Below are 24,568 nucleotides of genomic sequence, written 5' to 3'. Positions count from 1 at the left end.
GATGGATGGGGGTGGAAGGCCCTTCTGAGCAGACTGGGCCCTGCTGGGGGAGGGGGACAGCAGAGAGGGGCCGGAGGGGAAGCACTGGCTTAGGGGAGGGAGGAAGTGGGTGAGGGAGAGGGTTTGACATCAGCACCCAGTGGGCAAAGGCTGCTGTCTGCCGTGGGGGTTTCTGGAGGGTTTCCAGAGAAATGAGGGAAGGGCAGGAAGTGGCTATGTGCCAGGGACCCTGCAGGGGGTGGGCTGCGCCCAGGGACCCAGGAGCCGGCTTCCCGGTGCAGACGGACACGAGGCCCCCGGGGCTGGTGGGCAGAGGCGGGCCGTCCTCTCTCTGACCAGGCACTGACCGGCGTGAGGTCGCCGACAGGCCGGGCCACGCTGACGGCCGCAGGCCTCCAGTGCCAGTGGGCCGGGGCCAGGTCAGAGCCACGCGGAAAGGGGGTCCCTGGATCATTCAATGGAGACCCGGAATCTGGACGTTTAAAACCCTTCGCACAGCAGGGACCTCCCTCTGCGCCTGTCCCGCCTGTCTTTGTATCCGAAGCAAGCATCCCCCCGGTAATGCAAAAGACCGCTTCATTGGAAAAATAACCCCCAATTTCCCGTGTCTGGTGGACTGGGGTCCTAGCACTGCCCGGAGCACACACAGTGGCCCACAGGGGCCTGGGGAGGGAGCGGGCAGGCCCGCCGGCGCCCAGCGGCATGGGTGCCCCTGCCCCGGGCCCTCTCACCTGCCCCTGGAGGACACCCACCAGATCTTGGAAACTGCCCAGACCCCTGTCATTAGTAAGTCCACAAGAAATCAAACACTTTCCTTTATGCGACGCTGGATTTTCCACAAAGTAAAATCAAGATAATAAAGATGTGGTTTCGAGATAGCGGCCGACAAAGCGGGGACCAGGGTGTGAGGCGTCACCCTCGGGGCCTATAAAAGCTGCCAGGAGAGACCGAGGCCACAAGCACTCAGCCCGGCCGGCCTCCGCTCTCCGCTCCGCTCGCTCGCTCGCTCCTGCCGCCGCCCCGGCCCCATGGCGCTCTGGCTGACCCTGGTCGTGGTCCTCACCTGCTTCGGCGGCCTCGCCTCCCCGGGCCCCGTGCCCGCCAGCACGGTCCTCAGGGAGCTCATCGAGGAGCTGGACAACATCACCCAGAAGGTGAGTGCTGGGTGCTGGGTGCTGGGCTCTCAGAACTGGTCACGGTCTGGGCCCGGAGGGCTGGGCCCGGCGCTAAGATGCCAGTGGGTCAGGGAGAAGCCCCAGGGGCCGGCTCACGAGGGGGAGAGAGGGGCCAGGCTGGGGTGCAGAATGGGGGTCCCCTGGCCTGGCCCCGCCTGCCCCAGCAAGCGCCTTCTCGGCCATTCGCGATCAGAGGAAAGCGGAGAAGGGCCAGCGCCCGCTCACGACTCGGCATTTGCCGACGGGATTTGAGCGCGGGCACGGGCTGTCATTCAGAGCATCTTCACGAAGCCCGCGCTGCCGGCAGGTTCGCTGGCAGGGAGGCAGGTCCTGAGTGCTAATCACCACCCCGGAGGCGGGGACGATGCCCGTTTCGCTGACTGGGCCTCGGAGCACTTAGCTCACGAAAACTCACCGAGCACAGAGTGCCCTGCTCTGAGCTGCGGCTCCCTGACTCCCACCGCCTGGCCTGCCCGGCGGGCCCTCCCTGCGGCCCCGGTGGCTGCCTGGCCTCCTCCGCCCTCAGCCGTGGCTGTGGCGCGTGTCACACACAGCGGCGTGCCCTTCAGTGTCTCTCTCCCAAAGGCCCAGGAGAAGAAGATGGGGTCAGGAGCACTGAGGGCCGGGCCTGCCTCAGTGCAGCATGGGTGTGTGTGTGTGTGTGTGTGTGTGTGTGTGTGTGTGTGTGCGCTGTGGGGCCGATCCCCACGGAGACCTGCCTGGCCGGCCGGCTCCGCTCACTGTCCTCTGCTCCCCCAGGCCTCGCTCTGCAACGGCAGCATGGTGTGGAGCGTCAACCTGACAGCTGGCCGGGTAAGGCCCCCGGCACCGGACCCAAACCTGTCTCCCCAGGGCCCCCTCGCTGGGCTGGGGGGCTCTGAGCCCTCCCTCCCCCCAAGCCCACCTCCCCCAGGCCTCTCAGTGCCCTGGCCACGCCCTGGGGCACCGCAGGGCCTGACGTCCCTCCCCCCTCCTCCCCAGGCCGCCTCCCTCCGCCCGCTGTACTGTGCCGCCCTCGAGTCGCTGGTGAACGTGTCCGACTGCCGTGCCATCCAGAGGACCCAGAGGCTGCTGAGAGCATTCTGCCCCCACAAGCCCTCAGCCATGGTGAGGCCCTGCCCCACCCTCCCTGTCCCCCTCCTGCAGCCTGGGCTCCCGGGGCCCCAGGGGTCCTGGCGGAGCAGCTGAGCACCCACCCAGCTGGGGGCGGGTCCACGGTGGCCGCCGGGGTTTCTGGGGCCCGGGAACGAGGGCCCAGCTCTGTAAATGAGTCAGGACAGCAGGGCCCCCACCCCTCCCCACCCCGTGGTCTTCTCTGAGGGCCCAGCACGCCCACTAACGCCCTGGCCTCTGTGCCCGCGGCAGGGGTCCAGCCAGCTGGTCCGGGACACCAAGGTGGAGGTGATCCGCTTCGCCAAGGACCTGCTCCAGCAGCTGCGGAAGGCCGTGCGCAACGGGATGCTCCCCTGAACGCACCCAGCGGACCGCCGGGCTCTGACCCCCGTTTACGGCGCAGATTCGTGCTCCTGTCGGGGGGGATTTCTTGGGGGGATGTGGGGGGAGGGGGGAGATTTCCTTAGCTTAGACCTCAGCCTGTGCTGCCTGCCTTCAGCCCACCCCGCCCAGCGGCCTGCGCCCTGGCGCCCCCCTTCCTTAGAGCAAACTAGCATTAAGTGGGCACCACCCTTGCCAAGAGGGCGACTGAGGCAGGAGCGCGGGCCTTATTTATTACTGTGTGTTATTTAACAAGTGTCTGTCTGGGGGTTGGGGGGGTGGTGTGGGGGAGACCGCTGCGGCCAGAACCTGGAGCCGAGGCAGAGACCTGGGCTCCGCACTAAAGCAGCGGCAGAGCCCTGGGAGCCAGTACTGTGTGCGCACCCGCTACCTCACGGCCTGCAGCCGGCCCTCCGCCAAAGAGTAATTTATTGTTTTCCCTTGTATTTAAAGTTAAGTATTAAACTATGTTATCAGAGTTAATAATATATATAAGAGCAGCCTGGAACACTGCGTGTGGCATGTGTGGGCTGGGGGGTGGGGGGAGAGTCATTAAATAAATGTTTTCATTGACTTTGTCAAGCTGGAAGCCAGAATAAAGGTGGTGACGAGAGATGCATGGTGTTTGCCTTTCATTTTGATCTGTGGGGATGCCGGCCTGCTCTGTGGCACTCTCCTGGAAGCCAGCCAGTCGGAGGGGTGCCTGGGATGGGGGGGAGGGGAGGAGGGGACGGGGGACAAGACCTGGGCTGAAAGAAAGTGGGCAAGCCCCTGGGGGAGGCCTGGCCTGCAGGAAGAGCCCTCCCCTCCCCCTGCGGAGAGGAGAGCGGGCGAGGCCGGGCCAGGATGTCAGGGTTCAAGGAGGGCGTCTGGAGCAGACGCTGACCTCAGAAGTCATCTCACGATCACAGCTCTCGATGAGCAGCCAGCCTGCGTCTCCCTCGGCCTCTCTGAGGCTCAGCGAGGAGGTGGCTTGTTCGAGGTCACATGAGGATAAGTAGAGCCAGGATCTGAACCCAAAACTCCATCCAACTCCACTTAACAACACTTAACCACCCTGCCTCCCCCTGCCCGGGTGAGTGCATGGCCTCTATAACACTTTCATCGATCTGTGTGCGCATCTCCCTGACGGGGCGCTCACTACCTACTGTTCAGGGACAGCCCATTCCATTTCTAATCACTTCCCATCGTTAGAGAGCGCACACTCACCGCCTCTGCGAAGGGAGATGCGCCCCCTGTGTGGCCCTGTGGCGCGGGTCCTGGTCCGGTCTTTCTGCTCCTCCCCTGGTCCGGGGCAGCGGCCTCAGCAGGCCCCGGGCGTCGGGCGTCTTCAGTGGTTCCCGTGGAGAAGCTCGGGGAGGTGCCCAGAGCGGAGGCCTGCCCGGAGGTCAGGAAGCCTTTGCAGGGCGGTGGGTCATGGAGATCAGCCTTAACTCCGCAGTCAGGCCTCCCTGGGAGCCAGGCCTCCCTGGGAGCCAGGCCCTGGGCGCATCGAGCGATGCCGGGAGCAGCAGAGGCCTCGGCAGGCCGCATCCCGGGGCAGATGGCCACCGGACTGCAGCCGAGTGGGCCTCCCTGGGCTCCCAGGCGGAGTGAGGGAAGAATCACCGCTGACGAAGCAGGATGATAGGGATGGCTGGCCCGAGAGGGAAGGCCTGGGGCTGCCTGCGGGTGCCACGGGCTGTCCACGGCAGGGCTGGCCGGTCTGCGTGGCCCTGCAGCAGCTGAGGATGCCCGTGGCCTGCTCTGCACCAGCCTCTGGGCGGGTGATGACCAAGGCACCACATGCACTCAAGGCTGAGCCCCCGCCAGGAACTGTTAGACCCGGCGGGACTGAGGAAGGCGCTCTGCCTGGAGGGAGGGGCCCGGAGGCAGATGTCCACGATCCCTCTCCATCAGAGATTCGAGCATTCTAAGGCCAGAGGATGCTTATGGAAGATTAACTACAAAATTAGCATCCATCTTCTGGATCCCTGTCCATCTGTCCAAAAGGAAGATGGGGCGTCTGCCGGTGAAATTCCATGTGACCCTCCCAAAACAGAGCCTGGAATTGAGGCTGGTGCTGGGGAGGGTCCCCGAGGATGTCCCTGGCTGTAAGCTGAGCCCGGCAGTCTCAGGGCCTCCGGGCCCCACCACTAGGGGTCCGCCGAGCGCCACAGCCGCAGCCGCAGGCAGCTCCCGGCCTGCACCTCCGAGGCGGTCCCCAGAGGGCCCTGTGGTCCCCGTGGTGTGAGTCAGAGCCGCGTCCAGGGGATGGCGGGTGCTCACAGAGCCACGCCACCTCTGGTGGCAACGGGAGGGGGCAGGCAGGAAAGAGCACACGAAAGGTCTGTGTCAGCCATGGTGGCCGAGCACCGGCCGCTGGGTGTTGGCTGGGAGCTTTCTCTGCCCCGTCTTCTTGCTTCTCTCCTGCAGGAGGCAAGGGCCGGGCCGCAGAGAAGGGGGAAGAGAGAGACATGGTGCTTGGTGAGTGGAAGGAGATGCTGATGGTGGGGCCCGGGGAGGGAGCCTCCTGGCACCTCGGGAACCCCATGCTTAGGAGGTTTCACTGGAAGTGGGGCTGGGGCTCAAGTGAGAAGCGAGACGCTGGAGCGTTTCCTGTGAGGCCGGCACCAAACACCTCTGTTTGCGGCTCAGATGAGATGTCAGAAACCCGAGTCGCCTCAGGGGTTCTCCAGGGTGGCCCCCGACTGGGCCTCAGTGGGGGACAGGGGCCTCTGTGTCCCTGGGGCCCAGCAGCTCGGAGGCCGGGTTTATCAGCTTATCACCTTTCACTATGACGAAGCAGGAGGTGCCTTTTGCTTACGATCTTAATCCAGCCGGTCAGTTTGAGCAGAGCCTGACTCCTCCCCGGGGGCTCCGGGGGGCCTTTCTGGAGGGCGGAGCCAGTGTCCGCGCTGGTGGCTGTACCCACCATCGCCCGCCCACACTCTGGGCCCTCTCCCACCCTGAGAAAGGAAAGCCATTCGGTCTCATTATCTTCGCTCCTTTCTTGGCTCCACCCAAAAGCAGCAGAGCAAAAGGTTTGCAAGGGAGGAACTTTCCCAGATCAACTGATTTCCCGGCAGCGGGGAGGGCCCCATGACGAAGCCGCTGAGATCCCAGAAGCCGTTTTCTACTTATAGCCTCACTTTCGGTGACGCCCTGCCCTCCCTCCCCTCCGCAGGGCCTCTCATGGAAAGTGGTGCTCTCTGAGCCGCCCCAGCCCCTGCCCCTGCCCTGCCCCAGACCTGCCCCGTGGCCCCCATGACAGATGCCGACATGAAATAGCCGCTCTCACCTGGTCCGCTCCCGCAGGGCCCACCAAGCCTGAGGCCCCATGGGGACCAGGGCCTGACGGCCTGCTGGGCACGCCCGTGCACCCTGCCCAGCCAGGGCCTGGCCAGGAGGAGCCATGGTGATACCGCATCAGAATAGCAACTTCTCATGTGTTCTCTCTTCTGATCTGTTGGCCCACATTTTCTATAATGAGCATGCATCCATTTCCCACTGGGGGACAAAAAGAATATGAAATTGATGTCATGAGCGAGAAGATGAAAACTAGGGTGGGGAAGGGGCCAGCAGCACCCCTGGGCGGGCCCAGCTGCCAGGAGAGGAGCTGGGTGGATGCTCGGGCCAATCAGATCTTGTCCGTGGGGGTCATCACCCAGCCCTGGCCCACCAGGCGGGAGGGAGACCAGGGGGAGCTGGGGAAGTGGCCGCAGGGACCGCCTGGGGGCACACGGAGTCCTGCAGACTCCTGGACCAGCTGCCCTCTCTCTCAGAAAGACTTCCTCCTGCCTCTCAGAGGAGAGAGAAGCCAGGCCCACGGCTCACCAAGGCCCTCCTGCCTCGGCTCCCTCTTTCCCTGGTTCTTGTATCTCCCCCCGCCTCCTATCCCTTGAGAGGGGTCCTCCCTGCATCTGTGCTCAGAACCCCATCCCCCCGCCTTCTCCGGGGACTTGGGGCAAGGACTGGCCTGGCTTCCAGTCCCCACTGTGCCCTGACTTCCCTTGTTCCATAGGCCAAGCCTCAGCTGCCCGCCCGTGGACAGAGCTCCGTCCACTCCTCCAACAGGGACCTGCCGAGGCTCTTCCGGGTGCCATGGCGCCTAAACGAGGCTGCTTCCAGCGGGGACAGAATCCACAAACAAGAGAACACCGAGTGTGCGGGTTGGGGGGTGCGGGTTGGGGGGTGCGGGGCGGGGTCCAAGGGCAGAGAGGCAGGCGGGCTGCCCCGCTGTGAGGGCGGTGGGACAGCCCCAGGTGAGGTCACTCAGAAAGGGCGTGATGACTGAGGGAGGAAGACAGGCGGTGGGCACGATGTGGGAACAAGAACAGGGAGAGAGGACAGCAAACGCCAGAGCCCGGGGGCGAGGAACTGGAATGTCCTCCCGGCACTGTGGCCGGAGCAGGAGGTCCGAGGGCTTCGCTCCGGGGGGGACGATGCGCCCCGTTTGCTCCCCTTTAACTGACGCCCTGTGTGCAGACGGACAGGGGCGAGGGCCGGAGCAGGATGCTAGTTGGGAGGCTCCGGCAGAGACCCAGGAGGGAAAGGACAGGGGATGTGGCAGTGGAGGGTGGGACGGGTCAGACTCTGGGCATGTGTGTGTGTGTGTGTTACCTATGACATGTACACTTACATGCATGTACCATGTACATGAGTGCTATGTTACATGTAAAAGTATAACTACGTGAAGACCTGTATGTTATATCTTAAAAAACAGATATATACATTTAAGTTTTCTATCTACATAATTTTAAGAATCCTTTCACTACAGGGAACTTCAAACACACACAAGAGCAGCCCTCGTTACCCACCCGGTTAGCACCTGGTGGCCGGTCAGATCGGACTCTGCCCGGGATCCGCCCGCCCCATCCCAACAGGCAGCCACCAGCTCCGAGGCCGTCTGAGGGCAGAGGGTGTGTGAGCGCCTGGAGGGCCGTGCCGGTCACCGAGCAGGGGGAGCCTGTGCTCAAGCATGTGCCTTTTTAAAAAATATATATATATATTTTATTGATTTTTTCACAGAGAGGAAGGGAGAGGGATAGAGAGCTAGAAACGTTGATAAGAGAGAAACATCCATCAGCTGCCTCCTGCACACCCCCTAGCGGGGATGTGCCCACAACCAAGGTACATGCCCTTGACCGGAATCAAACCTGGGACCCTTCAGTCCACAGACCGACGCTCTACCACTGAGCCAAACAGGCTTCGGCTTGTGTCTTTGAGCATGTGCCTTTAAAAACCAACTCCTGCCGAAACCGGTTTGGCTCAGGAGATAGAGCGTTGGCCTGAGGACTGGAAGGTCCCAGGTTCGATTCCGGTCAGGGGCATGTACCTTGGTTGTGGGCACATCCCCAGTAGGGGGTGTGTAAGAGGCAGCTGATGGATGACTCTCATTGATGTTTCTTCCTCTCTATCCCTCTCTCTTCCTCTCTGTAAAAAATCAATAAAAATATTTAAAAAACAAAAACAAAAAACAAAACAACAACTCCTGATCACGCATGACCGCCACGCCGCAGCCCGCACCCTCCCCCAGGGCATCTGCGCAGACACTCACACCGTCCACACTGCTGCTCCCGTCCCGTCTCGTCCCCATGAGACATCCAGGCCCGGCTCAGTGATTCACCAGCAGTCTCCCATCGCCGAGTCCAGCCTCAGTGCCCCTGCCCATCCCCTCCTGACCCTGAGGAACCGGCCGCTGCCGGACACTCCTTCTTCCCGTAAGCCCAGGCCGGGTCCCTCCCAGGCTCCCCGTGCCTGCCTCCTCTGCCCCCTTCCTGATCCAGTCGCTGAGGGCTGCAGGCACCGTGTCCCACGCCCCCTCTGCCCCTCTCCTCCTCCGCGCAGAGCTGCTCGGCTCAGGTCCTGGTCCCTCCAGCCCACCGCCTCCCCGCTGAGCTGCCATCACCATCGACAGCAGCCCCCCAGGCCGGACCCCAGGCGTCCGCTGGCCTCTGGCCCTTCCCCACCCACGGCCAGCCGCTCTGAGTGCTGATCGTCATCATCGCGATGGTGGTGATGACAGCTGGCATTTACTGAAGGCTTTCCACATGCCAGGCACCACACAAAACACTATATTTATAACCTCATATACTCTTCCCACACTCCCATTGTTACCTTTTTCAGTCCTCACCCGAGGGTGTTTTTTAAACTGACTTTGGAGGAAGGGAGAGGGGATCAGTGATGTAAGAACCACGGACCGGCTGCCTCCCATACGTGCCGCAACCCAGCATCGAACCTGCAAACTTTTGGTGTACGGACAGCTCTCCCACCAGCTGATCACTGCCCAGGGCCCCCTCTATCATTAACAGCCCCGTTTGACAGAGAAGCCTGGATGGGTGAGTGGCAGAGCTGGGCCGCAGAACTGCCAGGTCTGTGGGCTCCAGACACACCCCTTCATGTCCACACTCCCCATCCACACTCCAGCGCAGAGCCCCCCACACCCACAGCCCCTCCCGCCGCCCCGGCCCTCCTCGCAGGCAGATGGGAGGGCAGCGCTCTGCCTGGCTTCCCGCCCAGGCCACTGCCTCCCCAGTCCTCCAGGGCCTTCCCCTCGGGCCCCTGCTCCCAGCTCGGTCTCCCTGCCCGAGGGCCTCCCTGCCCCAGGGCCTCCCTGCCCCAGGGCACCCCTGCTCCAGGTCCCCTGCCCCAGGGCCCCCTGCCCCAGGGCCCCCCTGCACCCCCCCGCCCCTCTGCCCCAGGGCCCCCTGCCCCAGGGCCCCCTGCCCCAGGGCCTCCCTGCTCCAGGCTCTGCCCAGTCAGTCACCCCCTGCAGACTCTCAGTGGTTTCTGAATGGGAGGAGTTGGGAGGGGCTCCTCGGTGTGCTGTCCCTCGAAGCTGACACCGGAGGGAGCCGGTTTGCAGGGCTGGGGCGGGCGCTGGGACACAGGATCAGCAGGGGCCACAGGAGGCTGGGTGCTCCGCGCCACCTCCATGCCCCCCCCTTTGAATGCTAAGGCGGGAGGCAGGTGCCACACTCCTGTCCCTGGGGCTGGCGGAGGTTTACTCCTGAGCTTCGGGTGCTGGGAGGAGCCCAGGCCACAGCTCTGTGGGCCCTTCATCGGGGCTCAGGGTGTTTCCCCAACTCCGGGCCCCAGGGGCAGCTCCAGGGCAGTGGTCCTTCCTGGGGGCCATTCCTTTAGAGGTGTGGACTGAGCCCGGACACGCACCCACTTTCCCGCGCCACATGCTTTCTGCCTGAGGTGCCACACAGCATCTGTTTCCTGCGAAGAATCCAGACACGGAAATATGAGGGTGCAGGGCAGCAACGAATGACTCCCCAGAACAAGAACAGGGCCTCAAAGACTACAAAGTGGACACATCCAGGGCGTCCCGTGTGGGGAGGGGTCCGCTGGCCCTGCCGGTCTCGGGTCTGCCTCCCACGTCAAGAACCAGGTCACCGGGCCAGCCCAAGGTGCGATGCCGCGATGCCGCGGTGCCACCGCCGCGCGGCTGCTGCATCACTGCAGAGCGCCGTCTGTGTGCCAGGCCCTTCCCTGCCCACTCTGACACGTCACCTTGTTTGCTCCTCACCACCGCCCCACGGGGCAGGCCGGGGTCACCTCCCTGGCCGTCACACAGCGGCCAGCAGAGCGGCCTGCGCTTGCCGTGGAGTCTCTAGCTCGCTCCTCAGGGGAGTCCCACAAGGACACACACTATTCCCACCTCACAGGTGAGGAAACTGAGCCCCAGAGAGCCAGTGGCCTGCCCACCATCACAGGATAGACACGTGGCCTGTTTGCTAAACTCTAAACCCCAGTGCTGGTAACTGGTGCGGCCCAGGGCCTGGACTGAAAGCCCTGAGACCACGGAGGGGAGGGGAACCTTGTCATCTGCTCTCAGGAAGGGGAAAGGGAAGAGCGTCTTCAATCTGCCCGCCCGGACCCCGCAGGCCCCGCCTTCCGGCCACAGTTCTTTTTCCACTTCCTCTGGTCACTCTGGTCACCTCTGGTCACTCCCCTGTTCGGGAAAGTTAAGTCTTTTCCCCTGGCCTTGCCCAACCAGTGGAAATCCAAAACCGAAGCTGCATTCTGCTTCTGAGCTACTGGTTCCCATTTCTGTCCCTTTTCTGACCCACGTTTGTGCCCGGAGCCCAAGCCCGGGTCTGGCCCTCAGAGGTGGGGCGCTCACAGAACCACAGCTGAACACACGGTGCTTTTCTGTGCCTCATGCACTCCTCAGCGAAGCCCGCTGACCCGCCACCAGCACCCCAAGGCTTTGCGGGGTGCACACTGCCCGGACTCCCCTCCAGTGCATCTGCACTCCCAAGTTCCCTCCTATTTAACCTGAACCTTTTCTCAATAAAGGAGTAGCCACCATTTTACTCCAAATAATAATTTCTCTTGAGGTCTCCACCTGCTCTGGAAGGAACTGTCTGTCCGCCTCAGAAACTCCACTTGTCTATGTAGTGACGGACTAACTTACTCCAGCAGAAAAGCAAGTAACCCCATTTAAAAATGGGCAGAGACCCTGAATAGACCTTTTTCCATAGAAGGCATGCAGATGGCCAAGAGGTCCATGAAAAGTCCTCAACATCGCTAATCAGCAGAGAAAGGCAGATCAGACCCACAGTGAGATAGCACCGCACACCTGCCAGAATGACCATCGTTAAAATCAGGATAACGCGCGCTGGAGGTGACATGAGGAAAGGGAACCTTGTGCACTGTTGGTGGGATTTCAAATTGGAGCAGCCACTGTGGAAACGGTATGGAGGTTTCCCCTCAAAAAAGAAATTAAAAATAGAACTGCTATATGATCCAACAACTCCACTTCCTTGTTTATCCAATGGAAACAAAAACACAAAAGGTTCCAGGTTTAATTCCAGTCAAGGGCACATGCCCAGTTCCCAATAGGGGGCGTGCAGGAAGAAGCCAATCAATGGTTCTCTCTTAGCATTGATGTTTCAATCTCTCTCTCCCTCTCCTTTTCCTCCCTGAAATATATATATATTCAGTGTTTCCCAAAGTGTGGTATGTGTCCCCCCAGGGGTACGGGAAGAGTTTGGTGGGGGTACGCATTGCACCGGAGTTTGGTGGGGGTATGCACTGCACTGTGCTTAGCTGCGCCTAATTCTACGTTCTCATGAGTACGAGGGGTACTCAGCATTACGAAAATTATAGAAGGGGTACACATATGTCAAAAGTTTGGGAAACACTGGATACTATATAATATATATGATATACTAGTGTATATATATACCACACACACACACACACACACACACACACATCCTATATAATAAAAGCCTAATATGCAAATCAACCAAATGGCAGAACAATTGGTCACTATGATGTGCACTGACCACCAGGGGCCAGACACTCAACACAGGAGCTGCCCACAGTTCCCACGATCACCCCACTGATTGCCCCACAGATCGGCCCTGATCGCCAGCCAGACTCAGGGACCCTACCCATGCATGAACGTCGTGAACCAGGCCTCTAGTGTGTGTGTGTGTGTGTGTGTGTGTGTGTGTGAAAGATATCTGCATCCCATGGTCACTGCAGCATTATTTACAATAGCCAAGACATGGAAACAACCTAAGTGTCCATCTATAGATAAATGGATAAAGAAAATGTCACACACACACACACACACACACACACACACAAGAATATACTATTCAGTCATAAAAAGGAAGGCAATCCAGCCATTTGTGGCAACATGGATGGACCTAGAGGACATGATGCTAAGTGAAATAAGACAGAGAAAGACAAATACCATATGATCTCACTTATAGGTGGAATCTAAAAACAAGCAAACAGACAAACCAAACTCATAGGGGAAAAGATCAGCTTTATGTTTGCCAGAGGTGTGAGGTGGAAGGAGGGGCCGTGGATGAAGGTGATCAGAAGGCACAAGCTTTCAGTTATGAGATAAAATACTGGGATGTCACGTGCAACATGACTATTGAGAACACGGCTGTACAGTATATGTGGACGTGGCTAAGAGATGAAGCCCTAAGACTTCTCATCATACAAAAAGACACATTTTTTCTTTTCCTTTTTTGTTGTATCTATATGAGATGACAGATGTTAACTTGTGTTAAGCATCTTATGATATGTATGTCAAATCATTATGCTGTATACACACATCAAACTTAAACAACACTGTGTGTAATTATATCTCAATAAAAGTGGAAGAAAAAAGAGAAATACCTTTTTATTTTTTTTAAAGAATGTACCCAAAGCCGAAACCGGTTTGGCTCAATGGATAGAGCGTCGGCCTGTGAACTGAAAGGTCCCAGGTTCAATTCCGGTCAAGGGCATGTACTGTGGTTGAGGACACATCCCCAGTAGGGGGTGTGCAAGAGGCAGCTGATCGATGATTCTCTCTCATCGATGTTTCTAACTCTCTATCCCTCTTCCTTCTTCTCTGTAAAAAATCAATAAAATATATTTTTAAAAACAAATAAGGAAAGAAAGAATGTACCCAAAGAAGTCTGATCATTGTTCCCCTCTTGGAAGATAACCTCTAAACTCCTGCAATGAAGAATTTGGCTGTGTTTTGTCATTAGTTCCTGAGAGGTAGCCCCTAAACCCTAGGAATTTCTCAAGTGATAGGAGTCTTGGCCATTCGCAGTGAGCTCTGATCCTTTATGCTAATAAGGCAGCTCAAGGGGGGGTGGGGGCAGCCACACTATTAAGCTACTGTGATGTCAGCAAGCCTCCAGGGAAGGGGTGGAGGATGAGGTCAACTGAGTGATTCAATCAATCAAGCAACTGAGTGAATGCACCCCAGAACTCTGGGCACGGAAGCTAGTGAACTGCCCTGCTCACATCGGGTGCTGGGGTGGCCACTGCACGGGGGCTTTGTGCTTGGAATCCTTTAGATCTCACTGCCTGATTGTCTGATTGGTATCCTTCCGCTCTGACAAAAATGTGCAGCACTTTCCCGAGTCGTAGGGGTCATGCTAGCAAATTATTGAATCTGAGGGCATAAGGGGACTCTGGGACCTGCAGTGCGCGTGGACTAAAATTCCGATTCGCAGCCGCTGAGTGAGGGCAGGCTTGTAGAGGCTGTGCCCGTCGCGCTGCCACCTGCTGCCCAACTCCACGTAGTTGGTATCAGAAGCTACTGCCTTGGGTTTGGCAGACGTGTTGCACATCCCGAGGGAAGCGCCCTAAATGCGGCCGAGGGGCCTGGTACAGGGACCCGCGCCCTCTCCCCCCCAGCGCAGGGCGCTGCGAGGAGATCCGAGCATCCGAGCATAGGAGTGGCCTCCGCAGTAACCGCTCCCTGTGAGCCTCCAGAGCCGTGGTCGGCAAACTGCTGCTTGCGAGCCACATGCAGCTCTTTGTACCCTTGAGTGTGGCTCTTCCACAAAATACCTCGGCCTGGACGAGTCTATTTTGAAGAAGTGGCGTTAGAAGAAGTTCAAGTTTAAAAAATTTGGCTCCCAAAAGAAATGTCAGTCATTGTACTGTTGATATTTGGCTCTGCTGACTGATGAGTTTGCCGACCACTGCCCCAGAGGAGAGCCAGTCAGCCAAGAAGACAACAAGGGGCGGGCTGGGGCCGGGAGAGAACAGGAAGGCTCGGGGAGGGAAAAGCATGCTTGCGGGGGCACAGCAGCCCGGCTGCAGCGTGAACGTGGGCTGCTCAGCGCCTCACCGGTCCGGGGAGCCGCACTAAAGCAGCAGGTGGGTGGCGGGACAAGACGTTTCATTTGTAAATCAGGACGGTTTTGCCCAATTACCTGAAGATGCATTTAAGTTCCATTAGAGAGCAGTCATTCATTCCTGACAGACCTAACATGCCTAGCGCCTCCTTATTAGAGACTACGCAGCCCTAGCCAGTCTGGCTCAACCGGAGGGGCCCCCGGTTCAATTCCAGTCAATGGCACATGCCCCTGGATTGTGGGTAAATCCCCAGTAGGGGGTCTGCAGGAGGCAGCCAATTCATGATTCTCTCTCATCATTGATGTTTCTATCTCCTTCCCCCTCTCCCTTCCTCTCTGAAATCAATAAAAATATATTTAAAAAAATTAAAGATATGCATCTGCGGTGACCCAAACTAAGCCCCCCTGGTGCCACCTGTCCTTTACCTGGAGAATGGCAGGCCCCGGTGCCAGGACAGGAGATAATCTGTGCTCGTCACTTTCCTTCTACCCAGACCAAGAAGCCCCACATCAGCTTTTCCACAAAAGAAAAGTTTCCAAGATGCCACCCATACTTGGAAAAAGCCAGGTTGAAATACCATGCAAGTCAAACTTTCTTGATATTACTCTATCTTTCCCCAGGAGCATTGCACTGCAACAGACTCGGACACCTGTGGCCTCTTCCTTCAAAGCAGAAAGCCGGCAGCAACCCCAAGCTGATAAGATTAATCTAAAGAACAAATTATGGTGTAATTTCCTATGCTGATACTTTGTAGTTAATTTTAAAAAAAGGGTTTCATTTTCCTATTGGTCTGATTTCACAGGAACATGTTACCTGTTTCTGTGAGGCATATTTTTCTTTCTGGAAGAGACGCGCTGATTGGCCCCAACCTGGTGTAATGAAAATTTCCAATGTAAATTCATTTTCCCTCGGTTTCAGCAATTTTTCAATCTATATATAGAGATATCGTTGTCAGAATTGCATTGCCAGCTTCTCCTGGTAAGCCAATTGTCTCACTCTGTCATTGCAAAGAGAGATCCATTAATGGGTCTCCCGTCCCAGCTGATTCCGGCTCTGGTCTGCTTACTAGCATGGACCAGCAACTTCACCCACGGACACAAGCACAGCCTCACCTTACAAGAGACCATCGAAATGCTGAACTTCCTCACAGCGAAAAAGGTGAGTGAGCTATCTGGCACCATCTCTCCCGGTGGGATGCCGGGCGTACTTCTTAGACTCTGAGACGGAGGGAACAGCTCCCGGAGAAGTCGGGAGTGGGTTGATGGGGGGTAGACTTCTCTCTGGCCCTTTTCTGAGGGGCTGTGGGAAGTTCTCTCAGTCTGAGGGAGTGGGAGCTGCGTGGCAAGGATCAGTAACTATCTCTCACTCTCTCGTTCTTGCCAGGCCAAGGACCCACAGTGCATGGAGCTGACCGTAGCAGACGTCCTGGCGGCCCCGCAGGTAAGAACTGCCCGGGGGGTCTGCTCGGCAGACGGTGACTTGGGACGGGAGAGCCATCTCCAAGTGTTTGAACAAGAAACTTTTTTTTTTTTTTTTTTTAACGAAAGCGAACAGGCCCAAATTAACTATAAGGTGTTAAATGTTTTCAAAGAATGAGAATTCTGATCTTTACTCTCAAGTGTCTCTGGTCACATCTGATGTAGAAGATGTCTGATAGGGACGGTGGATTCTGTCATCCTAATGGAGATCCCGATCGGGATTTGCCCAGCCCCGGCCTGGCCCCTGGCACACGGAGGCCCTGGCACAAGGAGAGCGCTTCCTGGCCCGTACCTTTCCGAAAAACAAATAGTCTCACAAAAACAGATATTGAGATTACGGGTTGAGGGAGCTTTCATTTTGTCTAAGAGACTTCCTACGGCAGCAGAGAAGGTATTGGCAGAGCCCCGTCTTCCGCAGCCCGGTCCCCGCCGGCTCCGGGTGCTGCCCGGGGCCCTCCGCTTGCTCTGTGCTGCCAGCGCCCCTCGCGCCTGCTCCGGAGCCCTCCCGCCAGGTGAGGTCCCACTCATCCCTGCTTCTGGCTGCTTGGGCATCTCGCCTTTCCACCTCCTGCGCGCCTCCCCGCCCCTCACCCCCTGCAGTGGGAGGAGATAGATTTGACAGCTGATAGTGCATTTTCTCTGACAAACACATGACTACAGACCTATCAATAGCTTTGTGCACCTCAGTTCCTGTTTTCATGGAAACACACGACTGAGAATGAAAAACCCAAAGCTTTACTTTGCCAGTGGTCTCCTAACCACCTGCTTTCCGCCTGTGCGGGGGTGCCTGGCCAGGGGTGAAGCCCGGCCAGGGGTGAAGCCCAGCACCGAGGCCGCACCCAGGCCCGTCCTCCGTCACGAGAAAAACTACTCTTTGGGCCTTTATCTGGATACCTCATTTCATCAGAGATTATTCCAGGAATCTGCCGAAAACGGTTTGGCTCAGTGGATAGAGCATCAGCCTGCGGACTAGAAGGTCCTGGGTTCGATTCCGGTCATGGGCATGTGCCTTGGTTGCGGGCACATCCCCAGTGGGGTGTGTGCGGGAGGCAGCTGATGGATGTTTCTCTCTCATCAGTGTTTCTAACTCTTTATCCTTCTCTCTTACTCTCTGTAAAAAATCAATAAAAATATATATTTAAAAAAAAAAGAAAGCAAAAGAAAAACCATCTATTTAAAAAAAAAATTATTCCAGGAATCTGATGTACAGTAATATATAGTATCATAATAGAATTATATATAACATTATATAAAATAAGTGTATAGTATGTAAGTGTGTATATATATATATATATATATATATATATATATATATAAAAATTTGGTCCTTCAGAATCTCATTATATATCAGACTCTGTCTATCAGTAGGATGGAAGGACTCGGAGATTTTATATACCTATAAAATTATATGCAGGGTGGGCAAATGTAAGCTTATAGTTGTATGTGAAATACCGAATTCATTCTTATATTCTTATATTATTATTTTCCATACAAACAACTGTAAACCTACTTTTACCTCACCCTGTATGTTAGTGTGTGTGTGTGTGTGTGTGTGTGTGTGTGTGTGTAAGTAAATAAAATAACCAGGAGCCCACAGCGGTGTGCTTGGGGCTCCCCAGAGGGCAGCTACATTGCCGAGAGAGCTCTGCCAAAGCCAAGGGCAGGCCCCCGAAGGGAGTGCAGAGGGTCTGAGAGTGAGAAGGTCTGTGGTTTTAGCCCTGGTTCTGCTATTAACTAGTTGAATGGCCTTTGGCAAGTCTCCACACCTCTCTGTGCCTCAGTTTCTACATCTGAAGAAATGAAAGTGATTTTAAAAGTTGGTTGGAATCCAACTCTTGAGTTAGTGGAAAGTGATATTGTAAGATGCTTCAACTCTTTTTTTTAATATATTTTATTGATTTTTTTTTACAGAGAGGAAGAGAGAGGGATAGAGAGCTAGAAACATCGATGAGAGAGAAACATCGATGAGCTGCCTCCTGCACCCCCACCACCACCACCACCAGGGATGTGCCTGCAACCAAGGTACATGCCCTTGACCGGAATCGAACCTGGGACCTTTCAATCTGCAGATCGACGCTCTATCCACTGAGCCAAACCGGTTTCGGCTGCTTCAATTCTTGGTGAAAGACAAAAAAACAAACAAACTGGTTGTAGAGAAGCAATAATTCTAGGAGGGATGAGATGGTGGTTGGAAATGATCAAACCTTTCAAGTCCAGGGACCCGTCTCTGGGCCATCCCTCAGCCCACTGAGGTGCAGGCCTGGCCACGCTGCTCTCCTCCCATCCGGGCCCTCCCTGCATTCGGCTCTGACACACCTCCCTCAGCACACAGGCAGACACTCCTCCACTCCACCCTCCCGCCGCCCACGCCCCTGGCCTGCTTCTGTCCCTCCTGACTGACCACCTCACTTTCCTTTCTCTTCTTTTCCTCAAGACACAGTGCTTACTTAGCTAGGAGGATATTTCAGAACAAGGAAAGGCGGTTCTTTCTAAAAGCCACGGAGGTGATATGTGGGAGGGAACGTTACTTTCTTGTGTTCCTGAAGAGAAATGGCTTTCTGAGACATAGTGTCTTAATTTCATTTCTTTTGAGAATCAGAAATTTCCGTATCTCCCTGCTGGATAACATCCTGCTCTGGGCAGTTGCTGGCAAGAATGTGCCGATCTAAGTCCCGGGCCTCACAGGCAGTGCCGGCCGGTGCCCGTGGAGTTCAGGGCCTGAGGAAGAGCAAAGTGCAAAGCCAGCTGCTGGTCTGTGAAGGTGTTTCCCACCAAAGAGAGCTCAAGTTCATAATGTGCAGAAAGCTCTATGTCGACCCTCAATTATTTTTTTTTTTAAGGAGAAAGTGAAGGATTTTTTTAGACACAGCACTGGCTCACCAAATCTGGGCAGAAGTGGAGATAGCTGATACGACACAAATGGGACTGACGTTTTTCAGCCCTGAACGAAGCTGGTGAAGAGCCAAGTTAGAGCTATGCAGTCCCTGCCACAGCAATCTCCCAGGAGGAGATTCTCAGATGAATACCCCCTAGAGGAGAGAAATACATTCCCGCCTCTGAGGCCCCAACGTCCCAGAAAGAGGCATTGGCCAGAGCTGCCGGTATTCCCAGGAGGCTCTGACCATGTGCATGCAAGGTCACAAGCCCCCGACTGGAGCCCTGTCCGAGGCCCAGCTCAATGGCACCCTTTCTCAGATGCTCCCTGATGCCCGAGGCCAGATTCCTTACCAGGATCCTGGCACCTACCTAGCTGCGGGGCAATGTCTCATCTCCTCACGTGGAACCGAGTTTACACACACACGGCTGTCTCCCGGGGCACAGCCAAGTGTTCAGGCGGAGGATGGGCATCCAGCTGTTCAGCACGGCTCTCGAACCCCGTAGGAATGGCTGTGAGCTCACGTGGGCACCTTCCACAGAAAGAAATGGACCTGGGCCCAGGCAGATGGATCTGCATTCAGATCCTCACTGTGTTCTCCCCTCAGCTGAGTGACTTTGTTAGGCATCCTTTCAGCAAAACCCTCTAAGAGAAAGGAAACCGGGAGAGTCTGAGGAAAACGCTGCTGAATTTGCCGATAACGGGGAGGGAGAGAAGTTGTTGGTAGAGGTTATGGCTGTGGTAAGCAACCTCATTCCCATGGCAAGAATCCGTGAACACCTGGCCCGTGTCTGAGCTCACCTGCCATCATCATCTCTTCCTGGAGACCAGAAAGCGGGAGGAGAAACCTCTCCCGTGTGCAGAACAGAGCTAGCGTACGACTGTCTGGCGTTTCTCTTTCCAGAACACCATGGAGGAGGAGACCTTCTGCAGGGCCGCCACGGTGCTCCGGCAGGTCTACAGGCGCCACAGGTGCTCCACCAAGAGGATTCTGAGCGGACTTGACAGGAACCTCAGCAGCATGGCCAGCAAGGTAAGCTGCGTCATGCGGGCAGCGGGCCCCCGGCGGACGGCACCTTCACGCCTCCCTGTTCCCCATGCGTGGCAGCCCCGTTAACCAGCCGGTCCATTCGTCCAACAAGTACTGGCTGAGGCTCTGTGAGGCCGGTGCTGCTAGGCGCTGGGGAACGGTACTAGGGAGAAGGCGGCAGAGTCCCCGTCCTCAGAATGTTCTAGCGGCAGAGACAAGAAAAGCAGACTACATGCCCGTGATGCCCAGCGGGATAAGTGCTGCGAAGATCATAGGAATAAAGAACACGGGGGTTATGAGGAAGAGGAGCTGGTGACATCATCTGAGCAGGATTTAAATTACGTGAGGGAGCAGGCCTCGTAACTGACTGGAGAAAGAACTTTCCTGGCGTGGGAGGGGGGCGAGGAGGGAAGAGGAGAGAGGGGAAGGGGGACAGCCGGGCAAAGGCCCTCCAGCAGAAGTGAGCTTCATGTGTTCAAAGCGCGGTAGAAAGGCCAGGGCGCCTGGACCAGAGTGAGCAGGGGATTTTAGCAGGAGATCAGATCACCCTGGGCCTTTGGACTCTGCCCCAATATGGTGGGAAATACCCACCCGGTTTTGAGCAGGACAGAGACCAGAGACTACCATCTGATTTTTGTGACTTAAAAAGTTCACTCTGGCTACTGCGTGGTGGACTGAATAGGGGGACGTGGAGAACAAGAAGGCCTGTAGGAGGTTGATGGTGGTGGTCTAGAAAGGGTGGGAGCAGCAGAGTGGTTAGATTTGGGATGTAACTGAAAATAGACCCAGAAGGACTTGCTGACAGATCCCTGGTGAGGGGTGTGAGGGAGCGAGTGAACAGGGGCCTCTGGGTGCTTGGCCCGAGCCCCCTGGGGGATGGTTGGAGCTTACAGACAGGGAAGAGTGGGGGCAAAGCGGGCGAGAAATTGAGCAGTTCAGGAGGTTAATTTTCTACCTGGTAAGTTTGAGGTGCCTACTGGACAGCCAAACAGAGATGCTGAGAAGATTGTTGGAAAAATCTGAAGCTGAGGGGACAGGCTAGAACTTGTTAGTTATATAAAGTAAAGTCCCCAGGAAGATGGACCTGAGGACAGAGAGAAGGAAGTGCTGAGCCCAGCGGCACTCACTCAGAGCTCAGGGGGCCAGGACCAGGAGACTGAGGAGGAGGAGCGGTGAGGCAGCAGGAAAGGGGAGTGTGTGGTGCCCCAGGAGGCAAGCGAAGGAGGGCGTGAGCACTGTGTCAGATCACTGGAAGGTGAAGTAAGATGAAAACGGGGAGGGCCCTGGGATTTGGTACGACGGGGGGGCATCGGCAAAGCTGATATAAATGGAGACGTGGGAATGAAAGGCTGACTGAAGTGGGATCAGTAGAAATGGGCGGGGAGTGGTGAGGAGGAGGGGTGATGAGCACAGAAGAGTCTTTGAGGTGTTTTACTGTAAGGTTGCAGAGAAATGGACCAACAGCTGAAGGGCAGGTACAGAGTGAGGGAAGTTCTTTGAAGGTGGGCACGTGGATGTACCAATGGGAACAGCCCGGTGAAAGGGGAGAGCTGACAGGGCAGGAAAGAGGGGCACTGTGCCAAGAGTGGACGTTATCTAGTGCCAAGAAGAGGAACTGGGGACATTCACCCCTCTCTGGGCCGGTCACCTTATCTATAAGATCAGGTGACGGATGCGGAAGCTGACATTACACTCAATTCTTTCCTAATCCTCTTCATCACCTTACAAAATTCTCACTGTTTTCCCCATTTTACAAAAGAGGAAACCGAAGTGTTCTATAAATGAAATGTTTGTCCGAAGTGATATAATCAATAAGCTGGTAGAGCTGAGGCCCAGGCTGAAGCAGGGGCCTGGTGGCAAGTACCTGGAATCCTTCCTGCCTGGCATGCAGCACGCGGTGTGGTTGCTCTTATTGGGCAGGAGGGAGACGGACTGACCCTTTCAGCAGCCCAGGCCCGGGACAGCAGTGGGTAGGTCTCAGCCTCTACCTTCACGGTAGGCCCTGAGCAGCACCCAGCGGTGTGTGACACACGTCCCAGACACTGCGGCACCCCGAAGGCAGAGACTGGAAACAGGCAGCAAGGCTCGAATATTTAGCAACACAAGCTAATGAAATGCTTTCTTTGTAGACCTCCTGTCCTGTGAACGAAGCCACGATGACGACGCTGAAAGTCTTCTTGCAAAGGTTAAAGAGCATCATGCAAGCGAAATACTCAAGGAGTTGGAGCTGAATATTTTAATTTATGAGTTTTTAATAGCCTTATTTTAAAAATATTTATATATTTATAACTTGTCATAAAATAAAGTATATGTATAATCTGACAGCAAGGTTTCTCTTTACTCACAATGGCACCTTACCTGACAACTTTTGGGGAAACCAATTTAATTTGCTGAGAAGCTAGTAGGGAAGCAAAAAAGGAAAGATGTCTTTGCTCTCTCCAGCTGCGGACATAACGCACACAATGATTAGAGATCACAAGTCCACGTAAGACATAGGTGATGAGAGAGAGCTGCAGAGTGGGCCCACGAGGCCCGAATGGAAGAGGTGTCCCCTGGTGCTTCTCCCATTGGCACAGGGCTGTTCCTGAGACTCCAGGGGAAAGGAATTCTATCGCACTGCATGGCTCTGCAGTGAATCATGTCTAAAGCTCTAATAATGTAAATTATCTTGATTCTCAAGTCATAGAATCAACAAAGCACAGAAGAATTATGGTTACAGAACAGACTATAAGTGCTACTAACCTGACACAATAGAAGGTATACTGAATATAATTGAGAGGTAAAAGAGGAGGGAAAGAATGAGAGGTGGGGACCTAATATCCCCACCCACTCAGCGACGGGGTCCATTAAGCAATACTGTCTAAGGCTGATAGAATGAGAACAAGTATTGATTCAAAATTGCAAAGGTAATAGAAGATCTAAAAATAATCTTCTATGTATATAAAAGCCTAAGCAACCGTTACGCCCAAATGACCAGTCCGACCGAACAATTGGTCACTGACCATCAGGGGTCAGACTTTCAACACAGGAGCTGCCCCCTGGAGGTCAGTGTGCTCCCACAGGGGGAGTGCCCTCATCCAGAAGCCGGGCTAATGGCTGGCCAGCACAGCGGCAGTGGTGGGAGCCCCTCCCCACTCAATGGCAGTGCTACCGGGAAGCGGCAGGCACAGCCGGCTGGGATGAGCGCAAGTGGCAAGGTGCCTGACCCAGCTTGGGCTTCTCACTGGCCGCCTACCACTTGGCACACTGCTGTATCCCCAGGGAATCCTGGATTGTGAGAGGGCACAGGCCAGGCTGTGCACCAGATCTCTAGTTTACTATAAAACATTTGGAACGGTAAAGTAAGTGAGGTAAACCCTCACTTTCCAATAAGGAAACCAATACATATCTGAAGCTGATAAATCAAAAAATAGTTGGCAAGAGTGGTCATGAGCCCTAACTGGTTTGGCTCAGTGGATAAAGCATCAGCCTGTGGACTGAAAGGTCCTAAGTTCCATTCCCGTCAAGGGCATGTACCTTGGTTGTGGGCACATCCTCAGTTGGGAGTGTGCAGGAGGCAGCTGATTGATGTTTCTAACTCTCTCCCTCTCCCTTCCTCTCTTTAAAAAAATCAATAAAATATATTATAAAAAAAAAAAAAAAAAAAAAGAATGGTCATGAGTTGATTATGTTAGCTAACATGGAGGTTAATTGTACTACCCTACTTTTATACATATTTGAAAGTTCTTATAATAAAAAGTGAGAAGAAAATAAATAGTGAGTGAATAAAGAGATCATTGGTATTACCATGATAGCCATCAGAAAAACTAAGTACTACAAAAAAAAAGGAAGGAGTTTGTTGGGAATGGGACTTGGGTAAGGAAGGGTTAAAGCAAGGGAGAAGGCAGTTGGCTTTTTATTTTAAATCTGTGTGTACCCATGTACACAAATAACATGTTTTTAAACATTAAAAAAACTAAAATTAAAAAGACAGGTGATCACAAACATTGGCAAAGATGTGGAAAAACTGGAATTCTCAGGCATTGCTGGTGTGACTGGAAAGTGGCGCAGGCACTCTGGGAAACTGCAGCAGCTCCTCAGAAGGCTAAACTTAGTTACTACAGGACCAGCAATTCCAACCCTCAGTCTCTTTCCAAGAGAACAGAAAACACACGCCCACACAAACACCTTTATCCAAAGTTCACAGCAGCATTACTCATAATAACAAAAAATCAGAAACAACCCAACTGTCAGTCAACGAGCGACTGGATAGACAAAATGTGGTATGTCCATACCACAAAGTATTCTTATGAAGTACACATGCTACAGTGTGGATGAACCTTGGGAACATTATGCTAAGTGGAAGAAGCCAGACACAAAAGGCCACATATAGTATGATCCCACTTATATGAAACTTCCAGAAGAGGCAAATCCATAGAGGCAAAACGTAGAATATTGGTTGCTAGTATATAAGTTATCTACACTAATAAAATAGAAATATGCAAATTGACCAGGCCACCACGATGACCACCAGCCAATCAGGAGTGGGTATGCAAGTTAACACAACAAAATGGCGGGTTAACTTGCATATACAGGCATGGAGGGAAAACTGAAGACTGAAGAGGCTTGGCTTCTCTGCTACAGCTGAGTGGAGAAGCCTAGCCTTGCTGTAGACGGAGCGAAGGCCTGGGTCCCGGATGCCGGAGGAAAATCAGTGCCAGCAGCCAGGGGAAGGAAGGCCTATTGCATGAATCTTCGTGCAACGGGCCTCTAGTATCTCAATAAAACTGTTATTTTTAAAAATTAAAGGGGAAGAAAATAAGTGTCAAGTCATTGAAACTTGCCTTTTGAAGACATGTTCCCTGCAAGAATGTGGATCTAAAACAGTGAATGAGCACTCTTTTCATCTTCCCTTACCCATGTGATAAAAATTAAT

At 55.0% G+C, this 24,568-nt stretch overlaps 2 protein-coding genes across 2 annotated transcripts; both read left to right on the top strand.

The window, feature by feature from the left end:
• Positions 1-818: 818 nt before the first annotated feature.
• IL13 (interleukin 13) lies at positions 819-2,645 on the top strand. Its single transcript, XM_036424297.2, has 4 exons — positions 819-1,160; positions 1,935-1,988; positions 2,157-2,282; positions 2,541-2,645. The coding sequence occupies exons 1-4, from the start codon at positions 1,029-1,031 to the stop codon at positions 2,643-2,645; spliced, it is 417 nt and encodes a 138-aa protein (XP_036280190.1). The 5' UTR covers positions 819-1,028.
• Positions 2,646-15,203: 12,558 nt separating this feature from the next.
• Positions 15,204-22,085, top strand: IL4 (interleukin 4). The gene is made up of 4 exons (XM_036424804.2): positions 15,204-15,428; positions 15,660-15,710; positions 19,528-19,656; positions 21,783-22,085. The coding sequence occupies exons 1-4, from the start codon at positions 15,294-15,296 to the stop codon at positions 21,882-21,884; spliced, it is 417 nt and encodes a 138-aa protein (XP_036280697.1). The 5' UTR covers positions 15,204-15,293; the 3' UTR covers positions 21,885-22,085.
• The last annotated feature ends 2,483 nt before the right edge of the window (positions 22,086-24,568 follow it).

The sequence above is a fragment of the Pipistrellus kuhlii genome, unplaced genomic scaffold (assembly GCF_014108245.1).
Source record: "Pipistrellus kuhlii isolate mPipKuh1 unplaced genomic scaffold, mPipKuh1.p scaffold_m20_p_8, whole genome shotgun sequence".
In the NCBI taxonomy this organism is placed as follows: Eukaryota; Metazoa; Chordata; class Mammalia; order Chiroptera; family Vespertilionidae; genus Pipistrellus; species Pipistrellus kuhlii.
Note: the sequence above shows the minus strand (reverse complement) of the source record. Positions and strands in the feature narration are given on the sequence as shown.